Here is a 23,045-nt window from a genome sequence, read left to right as displayed (position 1 = left end):
GACTTGTCTAGATCATATTATCATATGATGGTTATAACTTCTCACATACAATTATAAGCTGGCTTAAGGTTTGGTAGCCTTCATATAGACCCAAGACAGAAACGATTCTCTGATATATAGGTATACAGGTATTCCAGTAGCTGAGAGTCCTTATCGGCTTGATTCCACAGATGCAGTCACAACAGGACTGTTCACAAAAATAAACCCAAGCAAGTACCAAGGACATAAGAAAGTTTTATTGCAGTATTTGTTTCACCAGAAGAGCAGGGGCTCACTTTTTTTGCTCTTTGTTCTATAACATCAAAATCTATATTAAAAACAATATAACTTCCCCTGCATATAGGCACAGATACTGCACTGCTTTTAACATAAATAAATTATATCAAAGATATACACAGTGTGGTTAAACAATAAAATGTTTAAAACAAGAAGAATGAAAGCAATTAAAAGTTGTCGGCGCTCAGGTCAAGTGAATAAATCCATCTGGTGCTAGTTTAAACTCCAAAAAACACTTTATTAAGAACATCATCAATACACTAATTTCCAACATTCAGTTTAATTTTTTTTTTACAGAATTATGTTCAGATATAAACATGTGTTAAACTATGATACAGTGGGAGTAAAAATCAAACAACCAAGTTGCTGCACAACAGCGAAGGAACTCCCACACAATGTTTTCCAAAACATTTCCTTCTTGTGTTTTTCTTGTGATTAACTTAAACATCTCTGTATTCACACAGATCAGTGTTCACAATGCTTGTCTTCCATCAGGTCCTTAAATCTAAAGAGGTTTCGTCCTCTCTCTGTTTTAACATATTGGATCCAAAAGGATTTGGGCTGTGAGGGGTTTCTGAGTAATTTCAGTTGATTAACTCTTAGTCCCCTCCTTGGCAGCGTATAGCACCCTTAACGTCTGTGCCACTTTGTTCGTAAGCTTGTGTCCACTTGTCAAGGAGATTTTCTTATAAATAATGTCTGACTCCTTGATAGTGTCAACCCAAGGCACCTTTTTGCGACCGTCCCGTTTCTTTGCCACAACCCAGGGCCCGGAGTAAGACCCAGTCATCCAGTGTATACTGTAGCCAGTTTTGGTCTTCTGGATGACCCTGGCAATCTGTGGTCTGTCTTTGTATTTGGGACAGCAGATGGCAATGACGTCCATGGCCTCCACTTTCTCATTCATGTGACCTGAATCCTCTGCGGAATCCCTGCCTTTTCTTGGTTTGCGCTGTGGATAAAAGACGCAGAGTGTTAGCGTGTCCAACGTGAAACCTTTATACACAGAAATCTTACACAGATGTTTTTAATGTTGGGATAATATGTGAGATGGAGCTACAGCAGAGATGCCAGCTAAGTTGATCTGTTTGCTGATAACAAAATAAAATTGCATAAAAAACATTATAATGTTTGTGTACACTGGAGGAGAGAAGCATTAGAAGGTCATATTGTGTTGTATAGACATTCTATATAGGAATACAGTATATATATATATATATATATATATATATATATATATTTAAACAGGGTCAAATATTTCCTTTTCTCATCATTATTCATTCCAGTTGAGTGTACAGTGCTGCTTTGTGAAACCTATGATGTTGAGTTTTTAAGACTGTGTCAGGGAGGTGTTGGTTCAGTTCTTCTGTAATTTCTATGGTTTTAATAAAAATTCCCCCTCCTTACATGACAAAATTTTAAGAAACCCACATTTCCACATTTTCCCAAAGCAATAATAAGTGACTTCTATTGTGTAGCTTAACTGTGATATCAACATGGCCTCACAGAGGCCAAGTGTGAAAAGTTTCTGTGCAAAAATAGTTTCATTACAGAACAGTTAACATAGACATCCCAAATTTAAGGAGTTTTAAATTCTTACTGCAGGTGGATCGTCATCCTCACTTTCCTCATCATCTGTCTCCACTGGAGCAGTGTGATTATTGTGATTGTGGTTCTGGGGTTTTGGGCCCCTCAACAGTGAAGTAATGGCTTTGTTTCTGGCATTGGCACTTGCTTCACCCTCCTCGTCCTCTTCGTCACGATCCAAGTGATCCATCAGTACCTTGAACTAAGACACAAAAGCAGGCATAAGTTAGTGAGGACAAATAGAGCAACTGGCTATTCATCATGTGGCCACTGAAAACATTGCACATTGGATTTTCATTTGCATTAGCTGACAACCTAATACATGACAGGACTATCTGAACCTGAAATTCCGGTAACATACTGTGTTTTGCACACACTCTCTCCCACACGCACACATCTTTTTGTCTGCTACATATCCCTGAGATTAAGATAACACATGAACAAATTCAAAACTTTCTGAATGAGGAAATGCATAGAGCAGAACACTTACATCCAAATACTGTTTCACAATATTCCTCTTGGTCTCATAGCTGAGATCTGTGTTGGCTAGATCCCTCTTCAGGTAGTCCAGTGTCTGACGAGGGTTGAAGTGCACCTTAGATTTCCTGTTCACAGCCTTGTCGTACACTTTTGCAGACTCCGTCGGTGAATACTTCTGGATTTTGCTGTAACACGAACAAAATGTTCAGCTGAGCTTGTGTCTTGTTAACAACTACACTACAAAGGAGAGTTAGTGAAAGATTTGTCGAATGGGCGTATTTGGTGTGGCCTACCTGTCTGAAAAGCCAAAGAGATTCTTCAGGTGCTGTTTGAGCACCAGCAGCATCAGAATACCCTGTGAAGCACTGGCAAAGTCCAGCAGAGGGCTGGGGTTTTCGGGCAGACGCTCCATCACTGCATCTTCATCTTCCATGTCAGAGTCAGAATCAGAAACCACAGATTTCTTCCGCCTGTGGGCCACCTCATCATCCTCGTCACTGCTGCTAGAGCTGCTACTGCTCTGCTCTTCGTCCTCGTCTTCATCGTCGTCATCATCGTCATCAGAGCTATATTTCCTCCTCCTAGACTGCTTCTTCTTCTTCTTCTTCTTTTTTATCTTCATCTTCTTTTCCTGCGGTACTGGCTCTTTCCGTAAAGACTGCAAAGAAAACAAAATAATTCAAAGACAAACTACATATACCAGACATGTAATATTATTATATTACATTTGGATTTGCATATCATGATGAATAAAACAACTAAGAACAATGACTCATATACAAAATTGAACAAAGCTTCTAACCTCCTTGAAAGACTGGAGAAGGTTGCTACCAGAGACAGACAGAGTAATGTCTATATGGTGCATGATGAAAAGAGGCTCCTCCTGGGTCTGGTAGGGGAAGCAGGCCAAGTTGTCTGCTATGAACAGCAGCATGTTCACCTCTGTTTTCTGCAGGGGACAAAGAATAAAGCATCCAAAATTTAAATTACATACACATATACATAAGAATTCTTTTTACAATTCACTGATTCCTATGCAGGACTGCATCAATTCAAACATCAAGTGGGTCAAAGCTCTGAGGGTATGCAAAGATGTGGTTGTGTGTAAAACTTTGGGAGCAGCAGTGGAGCTAGCTAATGCACAGACGGGTGGTTGGAGATACAAAAAACTACCAATCTACACACAGAGAGGATAACTGATCTGAGGGAGAGCGGTGAACTTACAGAGCTGTCATCAAACAGGTTGAGCAGAGAAATGAGGAAAGCCCTTCTATGTTGTCGGTTCCCACGGACCATGGTGTAGAGATGAGAGCAGAGAGCAGAGTCTGAGTCATCGTGACGAAAACCCCGGATCACTGTGTCTTTCGTTCCCTTTATGGCCTGTTGCACCTGGTAAGACATCTTCAACCCCGCGACTGCCTTCATCTGTGAATTCACGGAGAGATACAACTTAGCATGTGCAGAGATCAAATTGTAAGTCCCTTAAGTCTTTGGTCTTTGGTCCCTCTAAGTCCAGAGGATGTATCACTAGTAAGCTAAACCACCTCACCCCATATGTGAAGTCTCATGCAAGAAATCTTGGTGTTATCTTTGATTCTGATCGCTGTCTTGTTCCATCACTTAAGGATCATTTCCAAACTCAAGCCAATTATATCTTTCCATGATAAGGAAAAAGTAATTCACATCATTACATCACATCTCGACTATTTTAATTTCCTGTAGTTGAGCCTTCCCCGGTCTTCAATAACTCAATGCAGGTGGTACAAAATACAGCTACAAGGATGTTGACTGGTACTTAGAAGTGCAAGCATATCACCCCTGTCCAAGCTTCTTCATTAGCTCCCTATTCATTTCAGAATCCAATTTAGGACCTTGCTAATTGTTTTCAAGGCTCTAAATGGTCAGGCCCAATTTTATAACACAGACCTTATTTACTGGCACTCAGCTCCTCAGTCTCTTGGATCTGACAACAAATCTCTCACGTCCCACGGTCACGACTAAAAATAAAAGGTGACAGTGCCTTTGGAGTTGCTGCTCTACGATTATGGAACCAGTCGCCGTTAGAAATTAGATACCCCCCCCCCATGTCTGTTTTTAAATCTAGTCTTAAGACACATTTTTATTCACTGGCATTTTTGGCCCAACTTATCTGTTTTAATGTCTATAATTCTGGATTGGTCCTTGGTTGTTTATTGTTGTTGTTAGTATGTTTCTCTTTGTGTTTTTACGTTTGTAATGTTACGTGTCTTTAAAAACCTATTTGTGTAATGTGGAATATACTCCTGTAAAGTTTTCCTTCCTTATAGCGTTTGCAGTGTAGCCTAAATCATTTTAAATTCTCCTTTCATAACGTCTACACTCTACTTCCCTTAGCAACTGTTAAAACAAACCATCTTATTTATGCTTCTACCTTTTCTGGTGATTATAAACCAGTAAGCCACTCACATGGATGAATCCTGAATATTTCTTGTCAATCTCCACCAGCTGCTGATCAGCCTTGTTCTTCATCGTTGGCTCAGGGTCTGTTCCCATGGCAATCAAGTAGGGCACACACTAAAAAAAAAACAATTGCTTCCAATCTGTGAACAGCTCATGATGCATTAAAAATAACAGTGTCAGTGTATGATAAAAAGAAGATCTCACACAGATCTTGCATGTAAAATGTAAAGAATATTTAAGGTGATCCTCATCAAAGTGCGGTGGAGTGAGATTGTGAACATACCTGTACAGGATGGATGAGGCCCTGGTTGAGAGTCAGTGTAATGACACTCAGGGCAAAGTGCCGAACAGTGGACTGTGAGTGGAAGAAGGACTCCAGCACCTGCTTCAGGTAAATCTGCATTATGGAGCTGCTCATGCCTGATGAGATGTCCCCCATTTCCTTCAGATCCTCCTGCTTGGCTTGGTTCTTCCCTAAATATACAAAAGCATCACACTGATCAGTCTGTGGTTGTTATACCTAACTGACACGTACAACGTACGTGTAGATTAACACATGAACATTCAATAATGATCCTAAGATAATGGGAGTAACAGAACACGAAATGGATTTGTAAAACTCACATTCACGATCAGCCTCCTGCATTCGAGAGTCCTCCTCCTGCAGGTATGTCTGCAGGTTTTTTAGCACCTGGATCTTCAGACTGACCAAACTGTTCTCATCTGAGAGAGTATTGTTATACAGAACCTTCACATCCTGCACGAACATGAGCTCTGGGTGCATGATGAACTGGAAACCTTGAGACCATGGAAACAATTTAATTACAGATGTCATTACTGAGGAAACTGACGTCAAAGACACAAGCTAATAAAAGATGAGAGTTGTCAACAATAAATGACAGTATAAATATAGCGAATACATCTTATGTTAAACGGAGATGAACTGCACTATACCTAGACCTATGATGGCCTTGATCTGGACTTCTTCATCTTCATGAGTGGTGAAGTACAGCAGAAGCTCCAACACTTTGTCCTTGATGACAATCTAAGATAAAAGGGGGGGGGGCATGGCAGGAGTCATTCATCAAAACAGGTTCCTCGGCAGTTCTGCATACGAGCAACATTATATAATCTTGTTTATGTTTATACAACAGAGTGCTGGTGTTTACCTTGCTGGTACCCTTGAACTCCTCTTGGTCAAAATCAAAGTGTCGACAGAGAGCCCCCACAGTAAACAGTGAACGCAGGAGAGTAGGTTTGTTAGTCGCCAGAGTGGAGCTGTTAGGGTCCTCTTGGTGCTGTGTCTTCAGTTTTGCCAGAGCTCCTACAAAATCATACAGACAGTGAAAACTAAAGAAAAAACAATTGCGGGCGTTGTTCTTCTAGTTCAAACAATAACTTTTAACTAAGAATCTGGATAATAAAACACTATTCGGTGAGTGTTCAATACTCTTATTCATATGAATGTGAGATGAGATGGTGAGTATAAGCTTAAAATGTAACCTTTAAATTTAAGGTGAATGAACAGGTTAACAGGTTAATAAGCCCTATACACGTGTTATTAAATTCTTCCTCCTTTTTTCCATTTTAAGATGTATGAGAATTCTGCTACCAGCAAACTAATGTTGCAGTGCATAATCCTTACCATAGTAACGATTAAAACAAGCCCAAACAAACTTGTAGTTGTGTGTGACCTTGTTCACAACAGCACCAAGACAGCTCACACAGTGTTGTACAACCTGAGAAGCAAGCACAATTAATCATATTAAACTGTATGCTCATAACGATTGTCTCAAATTTATGCTGTTCATGTTTTCAGAGAGCTCTCTGTGAAAGCTATAAATGGCAAACGTGACTGACCGTCATGCCATATTTGATGATGAGCTTCATCAGGTCTTCTTCTATGGTAGTGAGGAAAGTCTCACTTGGGAGCTCCATCAGAGGCACGACCAGCTCCAAGATCTTGGCCACGTTGCATATCACCATGAAGTCATTCTGCGTCTGAATTGACAGCACAAAGACACATGTCAGCGGCACAGTCTGAAGCTGAGCTCAAAAATGTATTTTCATTTTGCTGCCACTATATGTTCCTATAGCATGACATAAAAATTTGTGCAGGCACCCTGCACCACTCTCAACAAATGATTTCTCATACTTTCAGGCAAGTAAAATATTATTTTATATTTATAATAATATATGAGTACAATGAAGTTGTACTTACATTGCACTTAGTGGTCAGGTAAGGCTGCATGGTCATGGCATGTTTGACCATTAACTGTGCTCTGATCTTGCTAAACAGGTAGAGAGTGGTGATGCATGCTACCAGACGACCTGAGTTGACCCCTTTGTCCTCACAGTCTAAAACACAAAAACAAACTCAATAAACATCGGCATTTGTAACAATACAGTAACACAATAAAACTGCAATATGAATTTTATAAGCAAACATATAATTAAATTTCTTTTTATTACCTGCAAGAGACTCCTCATATTTCAGTATGTGTTCCACAAGATTGTCCACCAACTGAACACAGGCCTTCTTAGCAGGTTTGTAAGAAGCGTTTTCTTCGGACTTCAGTAGCTAAACAGTTGCCACACAGAAGTTAAATGAGCTCACACAATAACTATCATAAAGACACACAAGCTGCTTTTGAGAGTTTTGACAAATTAAAACAACTCACATTTTGGAGAAGCTGCTCAAACCAGTCATAGCCTGAATCTTTACATGCTGACACCTGTTATGAAATCAAGTGACATGACATGTCAAACGCCAAGATATTTCATATGTCAAAGATTGGAACAGAATCTTCTGTCACAAGTCTGAATAGTACGCACCACATCTGTGATGTTCAGGATCTTTCTGGTCATGGCATCTTTGTCATGGCTGGGTGTAGGGGTGAACCAGAGTTTCTGGAACGTCTCATTCACCAATTTCTGCACGGGCACAGGCATTAAAATATATTTAGTGTATATTAATAAATTAAAAACTGCCACTTGTAAGAGGTTTTCACATAAAGATAAATACAAACCTTGATCCCCTCCTCATCATTGACCCTGCGGATCATCTTCACACACATCTCAGTGATCTTGTGGAAGTCTGGTTGCTCCAGGCAAATATCCCTTAGGATCTTAATGACTCTCTTCCTTACACTGATACCGGTGTCCTATGTAAAAACAAAATGGGTACAAGAACAACTCAATACAAGCTTAACATAAAGTCCATCTTTTGGTTATTGTGAGGTTTTCATAGCAAATATGAAAGCAAAAATGAAACATGGAAAGCAATTGTGTGGATGATGGACTAACAATGAAAGATGGGAGAAAGTGAGAATTGTTTGCAGTTCTTCAATTGATCTTTAGGTGGCACTGTGGGGAAAAGATGATTTAACCTCAGCTGAACTTTTGCACTTTACATGAACTTTTTGGTCATAGTTTTCAGAAGTCAAGTGCAAAGATCCAACTGACCCTGCCTTATTATAGACACTGCACACTGTATTCAAATCCCTAAGAGGGCACATGAAGTGACCAAATCAAATTAAATATTACCACCAGGGAAAAAACTGTTACACTTGTGTATGATACAGATCCTCACACTCGGGTGTCAAAAAAGTGAAGAGGAAAGCTTAAGAAAAAGAAATTACCAATATCCTTTCAATGAGCATGTCATAGTACTGCTCAATGAGCTGAGGTCGACTTAGCACGAAACGGCCCAGGAGCTCCACAGCTGCCTCTCGCACACTGGTGGAGTTGTCCATGAGGCGACAATGAACCCCACGCTGCATATCCAACTGAAAACAAATAGTACAGCATTAGCAGTCAACAAAAGATAAACATGATGGCTGCTAGTCTGACAGTGTTAAACTGGCAAAGGTGTCTGCTAATGCCACAATGCTCTGTTAACAGAATCTGCTGCTACAGTTGTGTAGCAGCCAGCACAGAATGACTTACCCGTGCCAAAATACTTGGATCCACAGCCACTACTTCAGACAGACACTTCATGGCTTTAGTTCTGACTGCAATAGCACTCTCACCCAGTACCCTCAGAATCTATACATGAGATACAAAAGAAAAAATCTTAGCAACAGGCAACATAATATTATATCTCACTCTTGTTTATGATAAATTAATTCTCTTACCTGTGATAAATAAATATCAAAGCTCTGTGCAAACGGCCTCATAGAGGCCAGATATCTGACAATCAGACAGGAGTCCTCATAGTCTACTGTGTTTATCCTGAAAGACAAGTCAAGAGGACAGTTTATTAGCAGGATGAGTGAACAAGCCAAACAGCATAGCAAATTAGTGCAGTGATCCAGAGTGAAGTAGTATTCACCTCAGAGAACTGGAATGTGATGTTGAAGTCTTGATGACCTTGCGAAGGAATTTCTTTCGTGCCTCGGCTCTCTGCATAATCTCCCCAGTTGAGTCAACATTCTTGGAGAGACAGAAACCTTTGGAGTCCTCGTCATTCTCATTTTGAGACTTAATCGCTTTCTCTGCCTCGCTTGTTGTGTCCCTGTACCACTGAGCAATGTAAAATTTCCTGGCAAACTGGATGAAAGAAAGGCATAAACATGATGAAAATGCTGATTACTTTAGGCATGCTTTACAGTATAATACCACTGTGACACCAAGGAACACTGTTTAACCGATGTGTCTATTACACTGAACATAACAACCTGTCCTATGCCAAACCAATTAAGAGCTTCATGTAACACACAGAGTACACAGGGTGCATATTACTGCATGCAAACACTTGGCATCCACTCTTATGGGAAATTATAAATGTGACCATAATGATTTTTGTAAAAAAAAAAAAAAGAAAAAAGAAAAAAGAAAAAAAAGAAAATAAAACACTCACCACAAGAGATGTATCGGTGTCACTGTTCTCATCTAGGTAGTCTAGTAAGTCCTTCTGAAGTTGCTGGATCTCATCACTGCCTGGAGTCTGTAAGGAGATCAATAAGCAAAGAGCATCTCAAAAGCAGTTCAGCAGCACTGTATATTTATTGGAAATGTATAGGTATTCAAATGATTCTGTAATTATTTTGTCTACCTCTCTGAGGATGCGGTCAATGGCCTTTTGATCCATCTTGCTACTGACAGAATCTTTACGCAGGCGAGAAGCAACAGTGCCGAGGTAGTCTAGCGACGCTACCCTGAGTGCCATTTCTGTCTGCTTGTTACTGAACTGATGCACCTGGAGCGCAAGAAGTGGAGGTAAAATGTCACACGAAAAACTAATTCTATTGAACAGATTCTATTGGACAGATGTGAATGATGCTACTCACCAAAAGTCGACCCAGTAAACTGAGCAGCAATTCAGCTGCAGGCCACTCAGGCTTGTTGACTGTAGACAGGAGGTCATGAACAAAGTTCTCAAACAGAGGCCTGTAGTCATCCTCTCCCTGCTTGCTGCCACACCTGACACACACAGATACAACCTTTTATCATAATATATTGTTTAACACTGAGCCTTTTAATATTAGAGCCTACTCCACAGCAGGAGCAGGACACTTGGTGTAAAAGTCACTCTTTAACAATCTAGAGACAGAGCTAACAGACCTATAGATTGTGGCTTAAGGTTAATAAGGAGTGGATAAAATCCGGTATTGTATAGCGAGACTCACTTCTTGAGAAACACAGACAGGAAGTTCTGAGCTGTCCTCATGGCAGTTTCATAAGAGTTTGTGATAAAGACATCTTTATCCACCTAGGAAAAAGTACGCAATATGTAAAACAATTTCTGAATCAAAACATGTTTTCTCATAAATATCTTTTAAATATCAATTAAATCCTTTGTCTCTACCTTCTTATGATGTTCATCCTCTGTATCTCTCTCAGAGGGAAGGTGCACCACACACTGGATGAGCTGAAGAACCAGGGCTGTGACCATCTGGATATACAGGGGCTCTCCTTCTGAATCACTGTTGTTTAGCCTGGGGCAGAATGAGACATTTGTATCCTTAAGTTTACTGAGCAGCACAGGGGACTTCAATGATCAGTCGCTCTTGTCATTTCACTGAACAAATATTCACTCTAGATGTAGTTACCTAAAGTTCCTGAGGCTGCGTTTACTAGTAGGCAGTCTAGCGAGAGAGGTGAAGATCTCTTCAAGAATGAGCTGCCTGTGCTTCTCATAACGAGAGAAGACCTGGGGAAGAGTAAAATGCAAAGTAAGAGAAGTCGTGCAGGGTCATGTCATCAAAAAAAAAAAAAAAAAAAAACACCAATCTGATTCAAGAGAAAAATGCTAAACTGCTAAAATGCTGAAATATCATGCCATGGCAGACTTACTGCTGTCACTAGTGTGATTGCACATAACTGCAGTTCATTGACATTCTCCACGAAAAACGGTGTAATACCCAGAGTGGACACCTAAAAGTCGGGCACAGAAGCAATCAGGTACGTTAGAGCACGGGAGTCAATGGTTAAATTGGAACATAAACTTAAATGACATCAGACTAGATTAGGAGTCTCACCTGGAGAATTGTGGTGTCAGTTAGCAGCTGGATCTCCAGAAGCTCTGAGATGCTGCTAACAATATCACACACTTTGTTGTAGAGCTTGACTACCACCTTCTGTTTATGGGTGGAACACTTTGCTTTCTTGGACTTTGAGGTATGCCCACCACCTGAAGTGTGGAAGATGAATAGAAAATAAAAGTTGATTAAAAACCACTTTTAACATCAGATGAAAAATACCAAGGACATATGAGTCAGGTCTTTGAAATTATTTTCTTTAAATATTTATCTTTGAATGTGTCACATATTTGCAAGTATTTGCACTTTTTTGGAAATAAATGCCTGAAGGTTTTGCAACTGCTTCCAGTTTTGGCTCATCACTAGATTTTTAAACAAGCCCAAAGATGATTTAAGACACGATCAGTTCTAAGAAGTCCAACGTGGATCAGCCTCATCTACTTGTTATTATGTACATTTTTCACAAATAAAAATAGCTCTTGGAAATCAAGATTATTGCAATTTTGTAACGTAATTGAGAAGATTGGAAGAAAACTGTGCTAACCTCCGTGGGGATCCACTCTGTAGGCTGGGTCATACTGAGGGTAAACAGAGTTTTGTAGATGGAATTTGGTGTACTGCAACACCCGCTCAATCACGTCCTCTATGTACACAGCCTTGGGCATGTGTGGAGATGTCATAATGTTGAGTGCAGTCAGACAGGCATCAGCAGACTTAGTCACCCGCTCAATGATAAGGTCACGCCACAACCGCTCCTCATCCATGGAATCATTATCCTATGAATTCCAAAAACAATTGGTAAAAAAATAAAACAACTAAGAAGCTCTAAAATGAAAGAAAATCCTTATCATTCCGCAGCTAAAAAAATATCATCTTGCTGACAACTTACATGATTCATTAATGTGGAAAGTTTGACGCTGTCCTGAATGTTCTTCTCCAGGATATTCAAAATTTTCACCAGTTTTCCAGATGAAAGCTGTGGATCAAACAGATGACGATGATTATTTTCAGAACGCAGTTCTGTACCTGTGTGTAATCATGTGACAGTGCACGAAAATACTTCTTTTACCTTGTTAAAGGCGCCCATAGCTTTAATCTTAGCAGAATCACTGCCTAGCTCACTCAACTGGTGCTTTCCAAGCAAGAGCTCTTGAGGTATGTCATCATCATCTGTGTGAGGGTACAAAGTTATAATGTTGACATTTTTCAGTTCACCCATTCCAGAAATGTCAAGAACTCTGCAAACTGTGCTGTCTGTGATGTTTACCTGTGCCAGCAAGATCCACATCCTCAAGGTTCTCAAGAATGTTATCCATATTGGCTGTGAATCTCTTAAATGTGGAGGAGTCCATCATATCTGTTAAACAAATGTAAATAAATTGATACATAAGAATATGTACATTTAAAATTAATTAGTATTGAATTTGTGTTGAAGATGTTCAAATTCAAAGTGGTAAAACAATACCCTCTGGTGTCAGCTTAGGATCGTATGCCTTCCTGTTTTTCTGTTTTTCCTTTTTCTTCAATTTTCTGGCAACTGCACGAAAAGAAAACACCATAACAACAAGTCACATCCTTGACAGAAGCAACAAACACTCAATCATGGAATATTTAATCAAGAAAGACTTGGGCGCAGTAATCCAACTATCCAGGGAAATGGTCTGATTTATGGTTTCAAATAGCAATTATCTGAATGACAGCTTTCAGAAACAAGAATCACAATTTGAATTGTCTGACAAAAATTACGCATTTCTTCTTTTTTTTGTCCACTGTCTGAGGTTATAACTGAGATAAAATCATTTTGCCTTCAGACTAAGCAAAAAATCCTCACCATCACTTAGGCTTGGTGGTGGAGAGTCTTCATTCAATTCATCTGGGTTCCGTTCACGATGACGGCTACCAGACCCCTTACGAGCATTATGAAAACCACCACTTCGACTGTGCTCTCCAGAACCTTTCCTCTCTTCAGACTTCCATGACTTTTCATGGTCTTTCTTGGACCTTTTCCTTGCAGCTGAAACAATAGCAGAATAGGATGAGTCAGAAAATAAGGTTTTAAAGAACTTTAAAGACCAATTATGACATTATTAAGTAATTTTATAAAATGTAATAAAAAATATCCAATATTTGGAGGTACATATTTTTCTTCTTACTCCAAGGTAAAACATTATTCCATCAAAGGTGATGACAGACACTCTGGATGTGTATGACCAGACATTGTGAATTATCTAGGTTTAATGCTCACACTTGTTGTCAGTATCAGAGTCATCATCATCATCTGAGTCCACCTCAGCATACTTGGATTTCTTACTGATCATAGAGTGCCTTCGCTTGTTTGTCTTCTCACAAAATGACATGTCTGTAAGCACAAGAGCTGGGTGAGCTGTAAGCACAAAAATAATTTATAATTCAAAAGAACACACAATCACCAACCACTTTTATCCACAGCTTTTTGTTTGAAATAAGGTCTGTGACAAGAATGATTCCTGAGACAATGGTTTAAAGTAAATAAACAATCCAGAAACTGGGCAAAATCACATTACTCATGTCCATGCCCTACAGTTTTGGGGATGGATATTTTAATAAACAAAGTAAATCATACCTCTTCCTGATTTATCAAAGGAGGAGTATCTGGAGCTGTGTGTGTTCCTGCTTTCCTTAATGATCCTTTTTACCTCATCAACACTGAGTTTCTGAAGCACAACGACAGGCTTAGCTCCTTTGTTTAAGTTCTCTATCAGTGACACTCTCTCCAGTCTGACCAGGGGTTCACTCCAGCCCTGTATCAATTTGCTTGAAACTTGTGGTTCTTTGTCTTTCCCATCCCGTTTCAATTTTGGGATTACAAAGTTCTTCAGACTCCCTGTCTTGCCACCCAGCAGGTATGAGGGGAACTCGCTAGGTTTTGACTCTGCTGCTTGAGAAGACTGCTGTTTGTTACCAGACTGGCATCTAATGCTTCCATCCCCACCTTTCTTCTCTTTCTTATTTTGGGGGTTTTGAAGGGTGGAACTGTCTGTCCTCTGACGACCATTGAGGTCAGTGGATTTCCTGCTCCCATCTTGCTTCACTGTCATGCTGTCAGATTTAGTATGACGATCAGGAGAGTGCCGGTTGCAGTTTTCCCTTGATAATGTCTTGTGTTTCTTTTCCTTGTCCCTGTCTCTGTCCCTGTCTCTGTTCCTATCTTTGTCTCTATCTCTCTCTCTGTCTCTATTTGTATCTCTCTCTCTGTCTCTATTTGTTTCTTTCTCTTTGTCTCTATTTGTATCTCTATCTCTGTCTCTATCTTTGTCTCTATTTGTATCTCTATCTTTGTCTCTATCTTTGTCTCTATCTCTGTCTTTATCTTTGTCTCTAACTATATCTCTATCTCTCTCTCTATCTCTGTCTTTATCTCTATCTTTATCTCTATTTTTGACTTTATCTTTATCTTTATCTCTGTCTTTATCTCTGTCTCTGTCCTTATCCTTTTCTCTAACCTTGGCTTTGTCTTCTCCATGTCTGGAGTTGCGCTCCGCCTTGCTCATGGTTTTTGGAGTCTCAGGTTGGCTGACATGGGTTCGGTGACTGTTGTGGTTCTTATCCTCTTTGTGGCGCGAGTCCGAATGCCTGTCATGTTTCTGCCGTGGTGTGTCTGGACGTCGGTCATCCGAGTGTCCCTTGGCACTGTCCATTTTGCTTTCATGCCTGTGTTTGGAGTCCCGCCGGCTTTCCTGCTTCTGTTTAGGGGTTTCTTGTTGCTCATCTGAGCCAGACTTTCTGGGATAGTCCGAACGCTGCTTGTTGATCCCCGGTTTGTTTTCAACAACTCTGTCTACCTTTGCATCCGCCTTTGACTTTAAGTGCTGTACGTGGTCCTCACACAACTTCTGTGCTTCCAATACCACTACAGGCTGTCCAATCACTCTGCCCGCTTGCTGCAGATCAATACTGACCATCAGAGCTGGCCGACTGGCACCGTTACTTGCAGCACTTGTCTTCTTGGGTGTCATCTTGCTGCCCGTGTGGCCCCCTTGTACAGCAGGCCAGTCACTTGCATCGGCTCCAGATTCCTGAGGATACGAGTCTTGCTTCCGTTTCTTCAGTGGCTTGTCTGCAATCAAGAACATTGTAGCTTAGCCTCTCTACATACACAAACAAACTTAGGGGCAGGGAAACAATGCAAGAAGGCACAGGGCAAAAGCAGACACACAGAAATTCACCTTTATCTTGGACTTCTTTAGACGACCGTTCTCTCTCACTGGCTGACTCACGTTCTATTCTGTCCATCTCTGCAAGTGCATCTATCTCAGCATCCTCATACACAACCCCACTGATGACTCCGACCTCCTTGGTATTTGGCCGAACGGGTAGCTGCTGACAGTTTACCTGCTCCTCAGCACTAAACCTGTGTGGCAAGTCCTGGGCATCCCTTGACAACTGATTATTATTCATCAAATCAGTTTCATGGTCTGAGTCCATATGTGCCCTGGGAGGAAGTTCTCCAGCTTCATCCATGTCTGGCATCTTCACTCTGGACAGTTTTAAAGTCAGCCTGGCAGAGTCTTTTGATGGAGAACTAACAATGTCGTACAAGGTATTTTGGTCCATCTGGTCATATTCCTCTTTACTACTTTCTCTCTGCTTCTTTTTCTGGTCAGCAGAGGTGAGGAGCAGGTCAGGTGCTGCACTTGGTGGCACACCAGGTAGAGGTGACTGCCTGATAAGAGGAAGCCTGGACCCTGCAAATAAATTCAAGCAAAAGTGAGCACCAGAGAATAAGTTTTGGCAAAGAATGAATTGCTAGTGTATTATTTTTGATACTTCAAAATGAAGAATAATTGACTTGTTGCTAAGGCAGCATACTTTCTATAGTCTCTTCACTCCCAGCAGGAGAACACACAGACTGTGGTGATTTAACTGGAAATGCGGCAACCCTCATGGAGGGCTCATTCTCCTGTTAGAACACAAGACGTTTATCATCACTTAGCCAACATCTCCTGATGTCTAGTTCAGGATATTTTGATTCTCTGCATTACCTCATTTCTCAATCTGTGAGCCACGTTCATGTATTCTTCATCTGAGCCTAATCTGGCATTATGATTAGATGAATTACTTGATAGTTGTCCAGAGACCTTGTTGTCATGGCTGTTTCTCACACCACCAGAAACTAAAACAGAGGGCAAGAAAACAAAATCTCCAGTTACATTATTTGCAATGGGCAATGCATCACATCTACACATAAGATAAACAGATTGCTTTTCCACTTTTACAGATGGCTGTAGTTTCACCATGTTACAGTAAAAAGAATGATTGTTTTCCTCTAAAAATTAGTGGGAGGAATTTCAAGGTATTCAGATAGCTCATGGTTAGAGTGTAACCAATGTTCTGTGAAGGAACAATGAGTGATCACGCCCTCACAGTCACAACTAGAGAATGTACTGTACAGCATGTAGTCTTCTTGTGGAAGTCTTCTTGTTTTAGGCAGAATACTTGTGTAACTTACGCTTAACATACACAGTACTTATACGTAATTAAGATTATTTATCAAAATGGAAAAGCATATCTTCAATTGCAACATTTTGATAAATGGTTGTTGACTTGAGAATTGTTAAATATTATCCATCTTGACTGCCAGCAGCAGTACAAATGCACACAAAGTTAAGATTCAAAACCTCTTATATGATATCCAATGTTTGCTGTGTGCTGTTATTCCTAAAAGAGTGCTGGCAGGCAGCTAATGACATGTTTCTCCTGACTTCACTTTGTACTCACCTTGCTGAGTCTGTTGGTGTTGGGAATAACTGGGTGGATTGTACTGCATGTAGTCTGCAGGGCTCTGAGGAGTATAGGGACTAGGTATAGGGCTGTTCTGCTGGGGTACGAACCGTGTAGCTGACCCAGACTGTCGGGATGCAAAACATCTGTAAAAGGAGAATGGTAAGAAGTCGTCTTAGCAGAAATACAGATGCTTCTGCTTTTTCATCATCTGTCAGTATATTGGCACCGCCTTACCCAGAGGGGCTTTGAGGGACAGTGGTTTGCTGATAATTTGATGCTGGACTCCCATGCACCTGATTCTGGGATATCTTATACTGTTGCATCAGTGGCTGCTGCATTACACCTAAAAGATAACAATCACAAAAATCTATTAGCAAGGTTATACAAACAATGAGTTGAATATATACTCTTCTGCAGCACCAAAACTCTCCTGTGTACCAAGGTAATGGAAACTCAGTCATATAGGTTTTCATATCCGGTATTATCTACACTTCTAGGTAGGTAGCTCAGGTTCAACGAAATACTCATGTGAAACAGAATAACACCTCCTGTGTAACAGTCTCCAGCTAAACCAAACACCATCTACTCAGTAGCAATAATGTGTGCTAATATTAAGACAGTGCCAGGTAATTATATGGCAATACAAAATGCGTTTCCCAATTTAGTAGGTACACATAATACAATCTTATAAATCCTGCCTTCCTTTTTCCATTAACAGTTTGTCAGAGAGGTTTTACTTCAACTCTATGGTCCTTTTTGAGGCCATAGTTAGTGGTATTGTACTGGATTATATTATAGTAAAAGGTGTTTCTACTATTGTGTCCAGCTGGTTCTAAACTATAATGTGGTTGGATGAAACATTAGAAACACATTCAATATGAAGCCATCCAATACATTTTTGTATACTTGTGAATACTTGTGAAAATTATTTGGAGTTCAGAGTGATGAAGGCGGAGGTTATAGCTACAGGACAATACTGAGGGTTTACCAAGGTGCAAGGTTATGTACATCCTGTCTGGTGACAGGATGCCCACCTTCAGCACATTTTTGGAATAGCATTTCACTGGATCAGAAGCTGTTACTGCTGGCTAAAATTGCTCATATATTGATTAAGCAACACGTTTCGCTCACCACGTCATCAGGCTCATGCATCAATGTTGACAAAAGATCTTTGATTATATCTTTATGGGCTGAGTGTGTGGTCATCATCATTTTTCTGACTAATGACCATCTTGTAGTTGCCAGCATCTCTCACTCTGCTGTTCACACGGTGTATGAAGCTTTTCCCTCTTTTTTTTCTCTTTAGTACAAATAATGATTCAGTATGAAAGTGCGTATGCATACTATACGCTTATAATTACCTGTAATTGCAAGCTAGTACAGCTGCTTATAAAACAAGAAGGCTTTCCTGAACAAAGGCTTAAAGACAAATATGAAACTGTTTATGGCAATTAATTATGTAATTTTTGATTACAAAGCAAAGCTGCTAAGCATTTAAGAACTATATTTGAGTTTGAGTTTTAACCCTAGACCATTATTTTTCAATTCTTATAAACTTATCTATTAAACAGTGTTTGGCCAGGTTTTAAGACATCTGTCTCTCAGATTCCTTCAGCCACCACAAAACAATGAAATAGAATTGAATTTCAAGTTAGGTGCTCAAATTATTGGAAAATGGCATAAAAATATTGGAAAATCATGTCCCAATTACTTTGGATAATCCACAGACCTGAACAACTTTCTTTGGCATGTGCTGCATGGCTAGCAACGATTACGGATATGTAATAATTTGTAGAATTTATAATTAATAAGCATGTATAATTGGGTGAACTAACCCTTTAAACTAGCTTAATGCGACAACTGGAAGAAACTGTAAGCCTCTGTCAAAAATGAAGAATATACTATAATATTATAATTATAATATACTATAATATACTAACATCTTATCAACATGCTGTATGCTGTTAGCTGGGAAGATGGTCACCAATACATTAAAGAATCACCCTGGTTTTGTTCTGACAAACCGCAACACAACACTGCACAAACCTGGCAACCCCAGCACAAAGAGTGGACAATTGGAATGTCATATTCACTATACCGATATGTTAGCTATCAAAGAAACTGTTTTATACAGAGCTAGGCTAGTTTCGCTAGTTTCACAGACTACTCATCTGTAGTTAAGTGTTGCATTGCTCCTTACTGCTTATACTGATCATTTAAGACTAGACTTTGAAATTATAAGCAGATATTAGTCTAACAAACTTCTGAATCGAAACAGTAAACAACACAACTTGTGATGTTGCCAGCAGTTCCCAAACTTTTTTTGTCTCGCCCCCCCTTGGGAAGCCAAAAAATCCCCTTTGATTTGTTATAGCAGAAAAAAAACAGAAGAGGAACTAATAACATTAATGCTGACAGTTTAAATGATTACTGCTAGATGGCAATAATAACCGTATTAGATACACCTATGTTTGACGGGTCCAAATGGCTGATGTGTAAAAGTGTGTCTAAAGTTTCACTCTGTTTTTCCTCATGCAGTCGCTCTGCCCCACAATTTGGGAACCACGCATGTAGTGAAACTATGGACAAGTAATGCAACTGACCCAAGAAATGCGCAGATGAATAATTAGCTAGTGTGGAAGCCATAAGCACAGCCAGGAAGAGAGCATGCACTGAGCTCAACTGCAGAGTCAACAACAATGACTCAATGCCTCCTCACCACCCCAAACTTTGCACTGGGTTGGCATACTTTTGTCCCTGAAGATTTTGGGGTTCCTGGACAGCAAAGTTTGTAGAAGCATTGGCATGTCACCCTCGGGTTCATCATTCCCCAAGTTGTCCTTCAACTCTCTGGAAAGCAAACAAAAGAACAGTCCAGAGTCATATTACAGGAAATAGCTGCCCACTTTCCTAAATGCAGTTTTGACTATAGCATTCTGATGCCTCTACCACTTTCAGTGCAGTTTAGACTAGCCCGTCATGATCCTGACAACCGAGAGCATGAGCTTACTGATCTGGTAAAACAGTAACTATAATGTCATCATTGAAATTGAATGAGCAATGCCCGGCTTTACTGATAAACAATGATGTTATCACACTTTGTAATACATTCACAATAACATTGCTGACAACCATATTGCTGTAACAATGATTTCAGCTACTACTGGCAAGGTTTTCTCTCTTAAACTGGTAGTGCAGCGAGGTGTGAAACATTACTTGGTACATGGTACTTACATGTGTTCAGTGGAGACTTGGTTAAGACTTTGTGCCAGCTGAGTCACCAGATTCTCATCCCGACACACCAGCAGGCTGCTGACCTCTTCAGAGATCCTTCCATTGTAGAGCAGACTCTTAGCAGTGGTGGCAGGGAGAGGAGAAGGCAAGGGAAGCTGGTTCAACACTAAAAGGATGATTGAAAGACAAGTTAGGTTCGTTGGAAAATTAAAAGAAGCAGGATGAAATCACAAAATAAAACTTTCATTTTGGTGTTTACAACTTTCTATTCACAATTAATAGTTTGAAGGCTTCCATGTGTGATTTAAAAAATCTGTAATAATCTAATGAACATGCTGTCCTTTTATCAAAAGGCATTACATATATGGTAACATTAGAGTGAAGAAATGTCCATCGGTCTCTATTTTCATAATGACACCCCTTTGTTATGTAAACTTTTACAATCTAATGAGATCAAATACAATAGTTCTGCAATAAATCATATCTTGGTGAAAAGTATAATGTTCTGTTGTTTAAACAGTTATTCTTTATTTCATGTTTTTCTTTCATCAGAACTGATTTAGGTACCTGAGCCTAAAACTTCCCGTCTTCAGAAACATGAACTTCATCTCAGTTTGCCCTGAACTCACCAAGAGTGAGAAGCATCACAATTAACCATCTTCTGATATAATTACACAACCAGTCAAGTATTCCTTAGCCTTGCCGCATCTTGGTTTGAATGTTAGTGTTTAGGCAATGTGAACAGCATTAGAGAGATGATGTTGCACTTACAGTCTGTCAGGCTAGCAATTCCAGCAAGAGTAGTGATGGGGACATGAGGCATATCACCATTCATGCTGAAGATGAGGTCGAGAGGTCGTGTCAATGCACAGGCTGCTCAATATCACCAATCTCTTCCTATTCCTCACATCTCCAAAATGCTGCAGGGACAAAAAAAAGTGGCAACAGACAGTCTTAAAGAATGCTCACTGTCAACAAGGTTTGATGCCATTACATGCAGCACTGTTCCCATTAAGATCATTAATATTAAAAAAATGTCACATATTTTCCATGTAACTAGAGTGTGCTTCTTGTAGGATAGGGATTCAAAACTGTGTCAGCTCATGAGTGTGCATTATTACAGTGCCAACATAACTGCACCTCTGACGTAGACAGATTATACCGGCCTTATAGCAAGCCTGGGCACGTCTTTACAAGTTATCGATCTGCAGCAGCTTCTGGTGTCAACCAGAAGGTTCTGGTGTCCAAACCATCTTGTTCCATTGGTCTTTTATCATTTTATAAATTCACACCTTCACTACGTGCATTTTTTTAACTGTGATATTTAAACCTCCTCAAGTCGAACATGCAACGGCTGCAGAAGCGTAGAGTCAACAATTTTAGCTCTCTTACAGATGCAGTGTGTTGTGCATTGCTTATACACTCGGGTGGTGACAAATCTATCTGATATAATTAATGATAAAAAAGTTACAACGATTTGTCTCTCTGTGTCTCTGCATGTATAACCTCTAACGTTAGCTTGTATGGGGTTTTTATATTCATTTTAGCAGCTAAGACATACTATACAAAGAGCAATTAATAAAATTTTGTAGCTAGTTATATCTCGAATTATGTCTTTTGTTACTGTCAGTTAAGGTTTCCGGGCTGCCCAAACCATAGTAGCGACATTAGCACAACATGACACCAGAAGTGAACGTATTATTACTGCGCTATTATTATTATGGCATCGTAGACACTTGTTAAAGGGACGAGCGAGGTAACGACGATTGTGAAAGTGACTAAAATCAACTCGGGGTTAGCCGGCTAGCAACAACTAGAGATGCAGCTAACGTAAGCTAGCTGGCTAGGTCTATCTGTAACTTGCCTAAGCTAGCATCACCGGGAGTGCATCGAACCCATTTAGCCGTGGGCTGCCGACTCTGTGCCGCTGTTCTTATCATACAGGTCGCGTATGGGTTTATATTTTCACCTAACACTTGCTATGGCCTTCATCGATGCATCTCTAGCTCACAAAGTGGACCTCGGACTTGCCTAAGGAAGCGTAACCCCGACCCGACGCCAGGGAGGCAGGGGTACAAAGCAAAGACCCCATCACAAATCAGAATTATCCCCCTGTCTGATCCCGTTAACGGTTCCCAACGGCTGCCTTGTGTGTCTGACAGAGCGGAAACACTCAGGAAGGTAAACAATTTGTCTGAAAAGAGGTAGTTATTTTTGAATCTGGCTTATTTACCTCTGGATGGGATGAGAAAGAGAAGTGGTTCTGGTGGAATAGGAGGAGGAGGAGGAGGAGGAGAAGGAGGAGGGGGAGGAGCAGGAGTAGGATGGCAGCTGGAGCTGGAAAAGAGTCTCTAGCTCCCTCTCCGTCCCGCTGTTCAAACAGCTCCTCCGAGTAATAGCTAACACAACGGCAGTAATCCCCGTCGGGAGGACCGGGGGGGTGGGGGGGGTGACTTCTCTTTCTCACGGCGTACATATCTATTGGAAGGGAGAGAGCATCCCCTCAAAACGGCCTCATGAGAGGATTTTATCGGACGTTGGAAGTTATAATTGTGGGTACAGTTAATTTTCGGGGGAACATAGACAAAAAAGGGGGTCCCACAAAGTACCTCCATACCCCCCTATTTCTTTCAAATTGGAAGAATCGTTAAAGGGAACCGGTGGAGAGTCAGCCTAACTGACGTTCATGACCCTTATATGTCCCAAATCACAAGAAGCTCCTGCATCCTTGGTTGATTTCTCGGTGATGCTAGTGGTGGTTTGCCGACAGCAGTTTTTCGGAGA

General features: G+C 40.4%; 1 protein-coding gene across 1 annotated transcript; it reads right to left on the bottom strand.

Annotated features, from left to right (window-relative positions):
* Nucleotides 1-262: 262 nt before the first annotated feature.
* LOC111237789 (nipped-B-like protein) lies at nucleotides 263-21,096 on the bottom strand. Its single transcript, XM_022767019.1, has 46 exons — nucleotides 21,033-21,096; nucleotides 20,262-20,427; nucleotides 19,777-19,877; nucleotides 17,262-17,370; nucleotides 17,022-17,170; nucleotides 16,286-16,443; nucleotides 16,114-16,203; nucleotides 15,470-15,992; nucleotides 13,867-15,360; nucleotides 13,510-13,623; nucleotides 13,096-13,278; nucleotides 12,730-12,801; nucleotides 12,532-12,621; nucleotides 12,334-12,434; nucleotides 12,154-12,240; nucleotides 11,809-12,040; nucleotides 11,265-11,416; nucleotides 11,080-11,160; nucleotides 10,836-10,936; nucleotides 10,592-10,721; nucleotides 10,413-10,495; nucleotides 10,074-10,206; nucleotides 9,839-9,982; nucleotides 9,644-9,730; nucleotides 9,116-9,333; nucleotides 8,919-9,015; nucleotides 8,731-8,829; nucleotides 8,424-8,570; nucleotides 7,812-7,946; nucleotides 7,618-7,716; nucleotides 7,464-7,517; nucleotides 7,255-7,363; nucleotides 7,004-7,140; nucleotides 6,643-6,783; nucleotides 6,428-6,521; nucleotides 5,952-6,106; nucleotides 5,737-5,827; nucleotides 5,407-5,580; nucleotides 5,066-5,256; nucleotides 4,789-4,896; nucleotides 3,568-3,768; nucleotides 3,146-3,292; nucleotides 2,637-3,001; nucleotides 2,354-2,528; nucleotides 1,877-2,065; nucleotides 263-1,228 (listed from the first exon to the last, which is right to left on the bottom strand). The coding sequence occupies exons 1-46, from the start codon at nucleotides 21,094-21,096 to the stop codon at nucleotides 869-871; spliced, it is 8,130 nt and encodes a 2,709-aa protein (XP_022622740.1). The 3' UTR covers nucleotides 263-868.
* Between the last annotated feature and the right edge of the window lie 1,949 nt (nucleotides 21,097-23,045).

This window comes from Seriola dumerili, unplaced genomic scaffold (assembly GCF_002260705.1).
Source record: "Seriola dumerili isolate Sdu_G_001 unplaced genomic scaffold, Sdu_1.0 BDQW01001092.1, whole genome shotgun sequence".
Lineage (NCBI taxonomy): Eukaryota > Metazoa > Chordata > Actinopteri > Carangiformes > Carangidae > Seriola > Seriola dumerili.
This window is presented reverse-complemented; position numbering and strand designations above follow the sequence as displayed.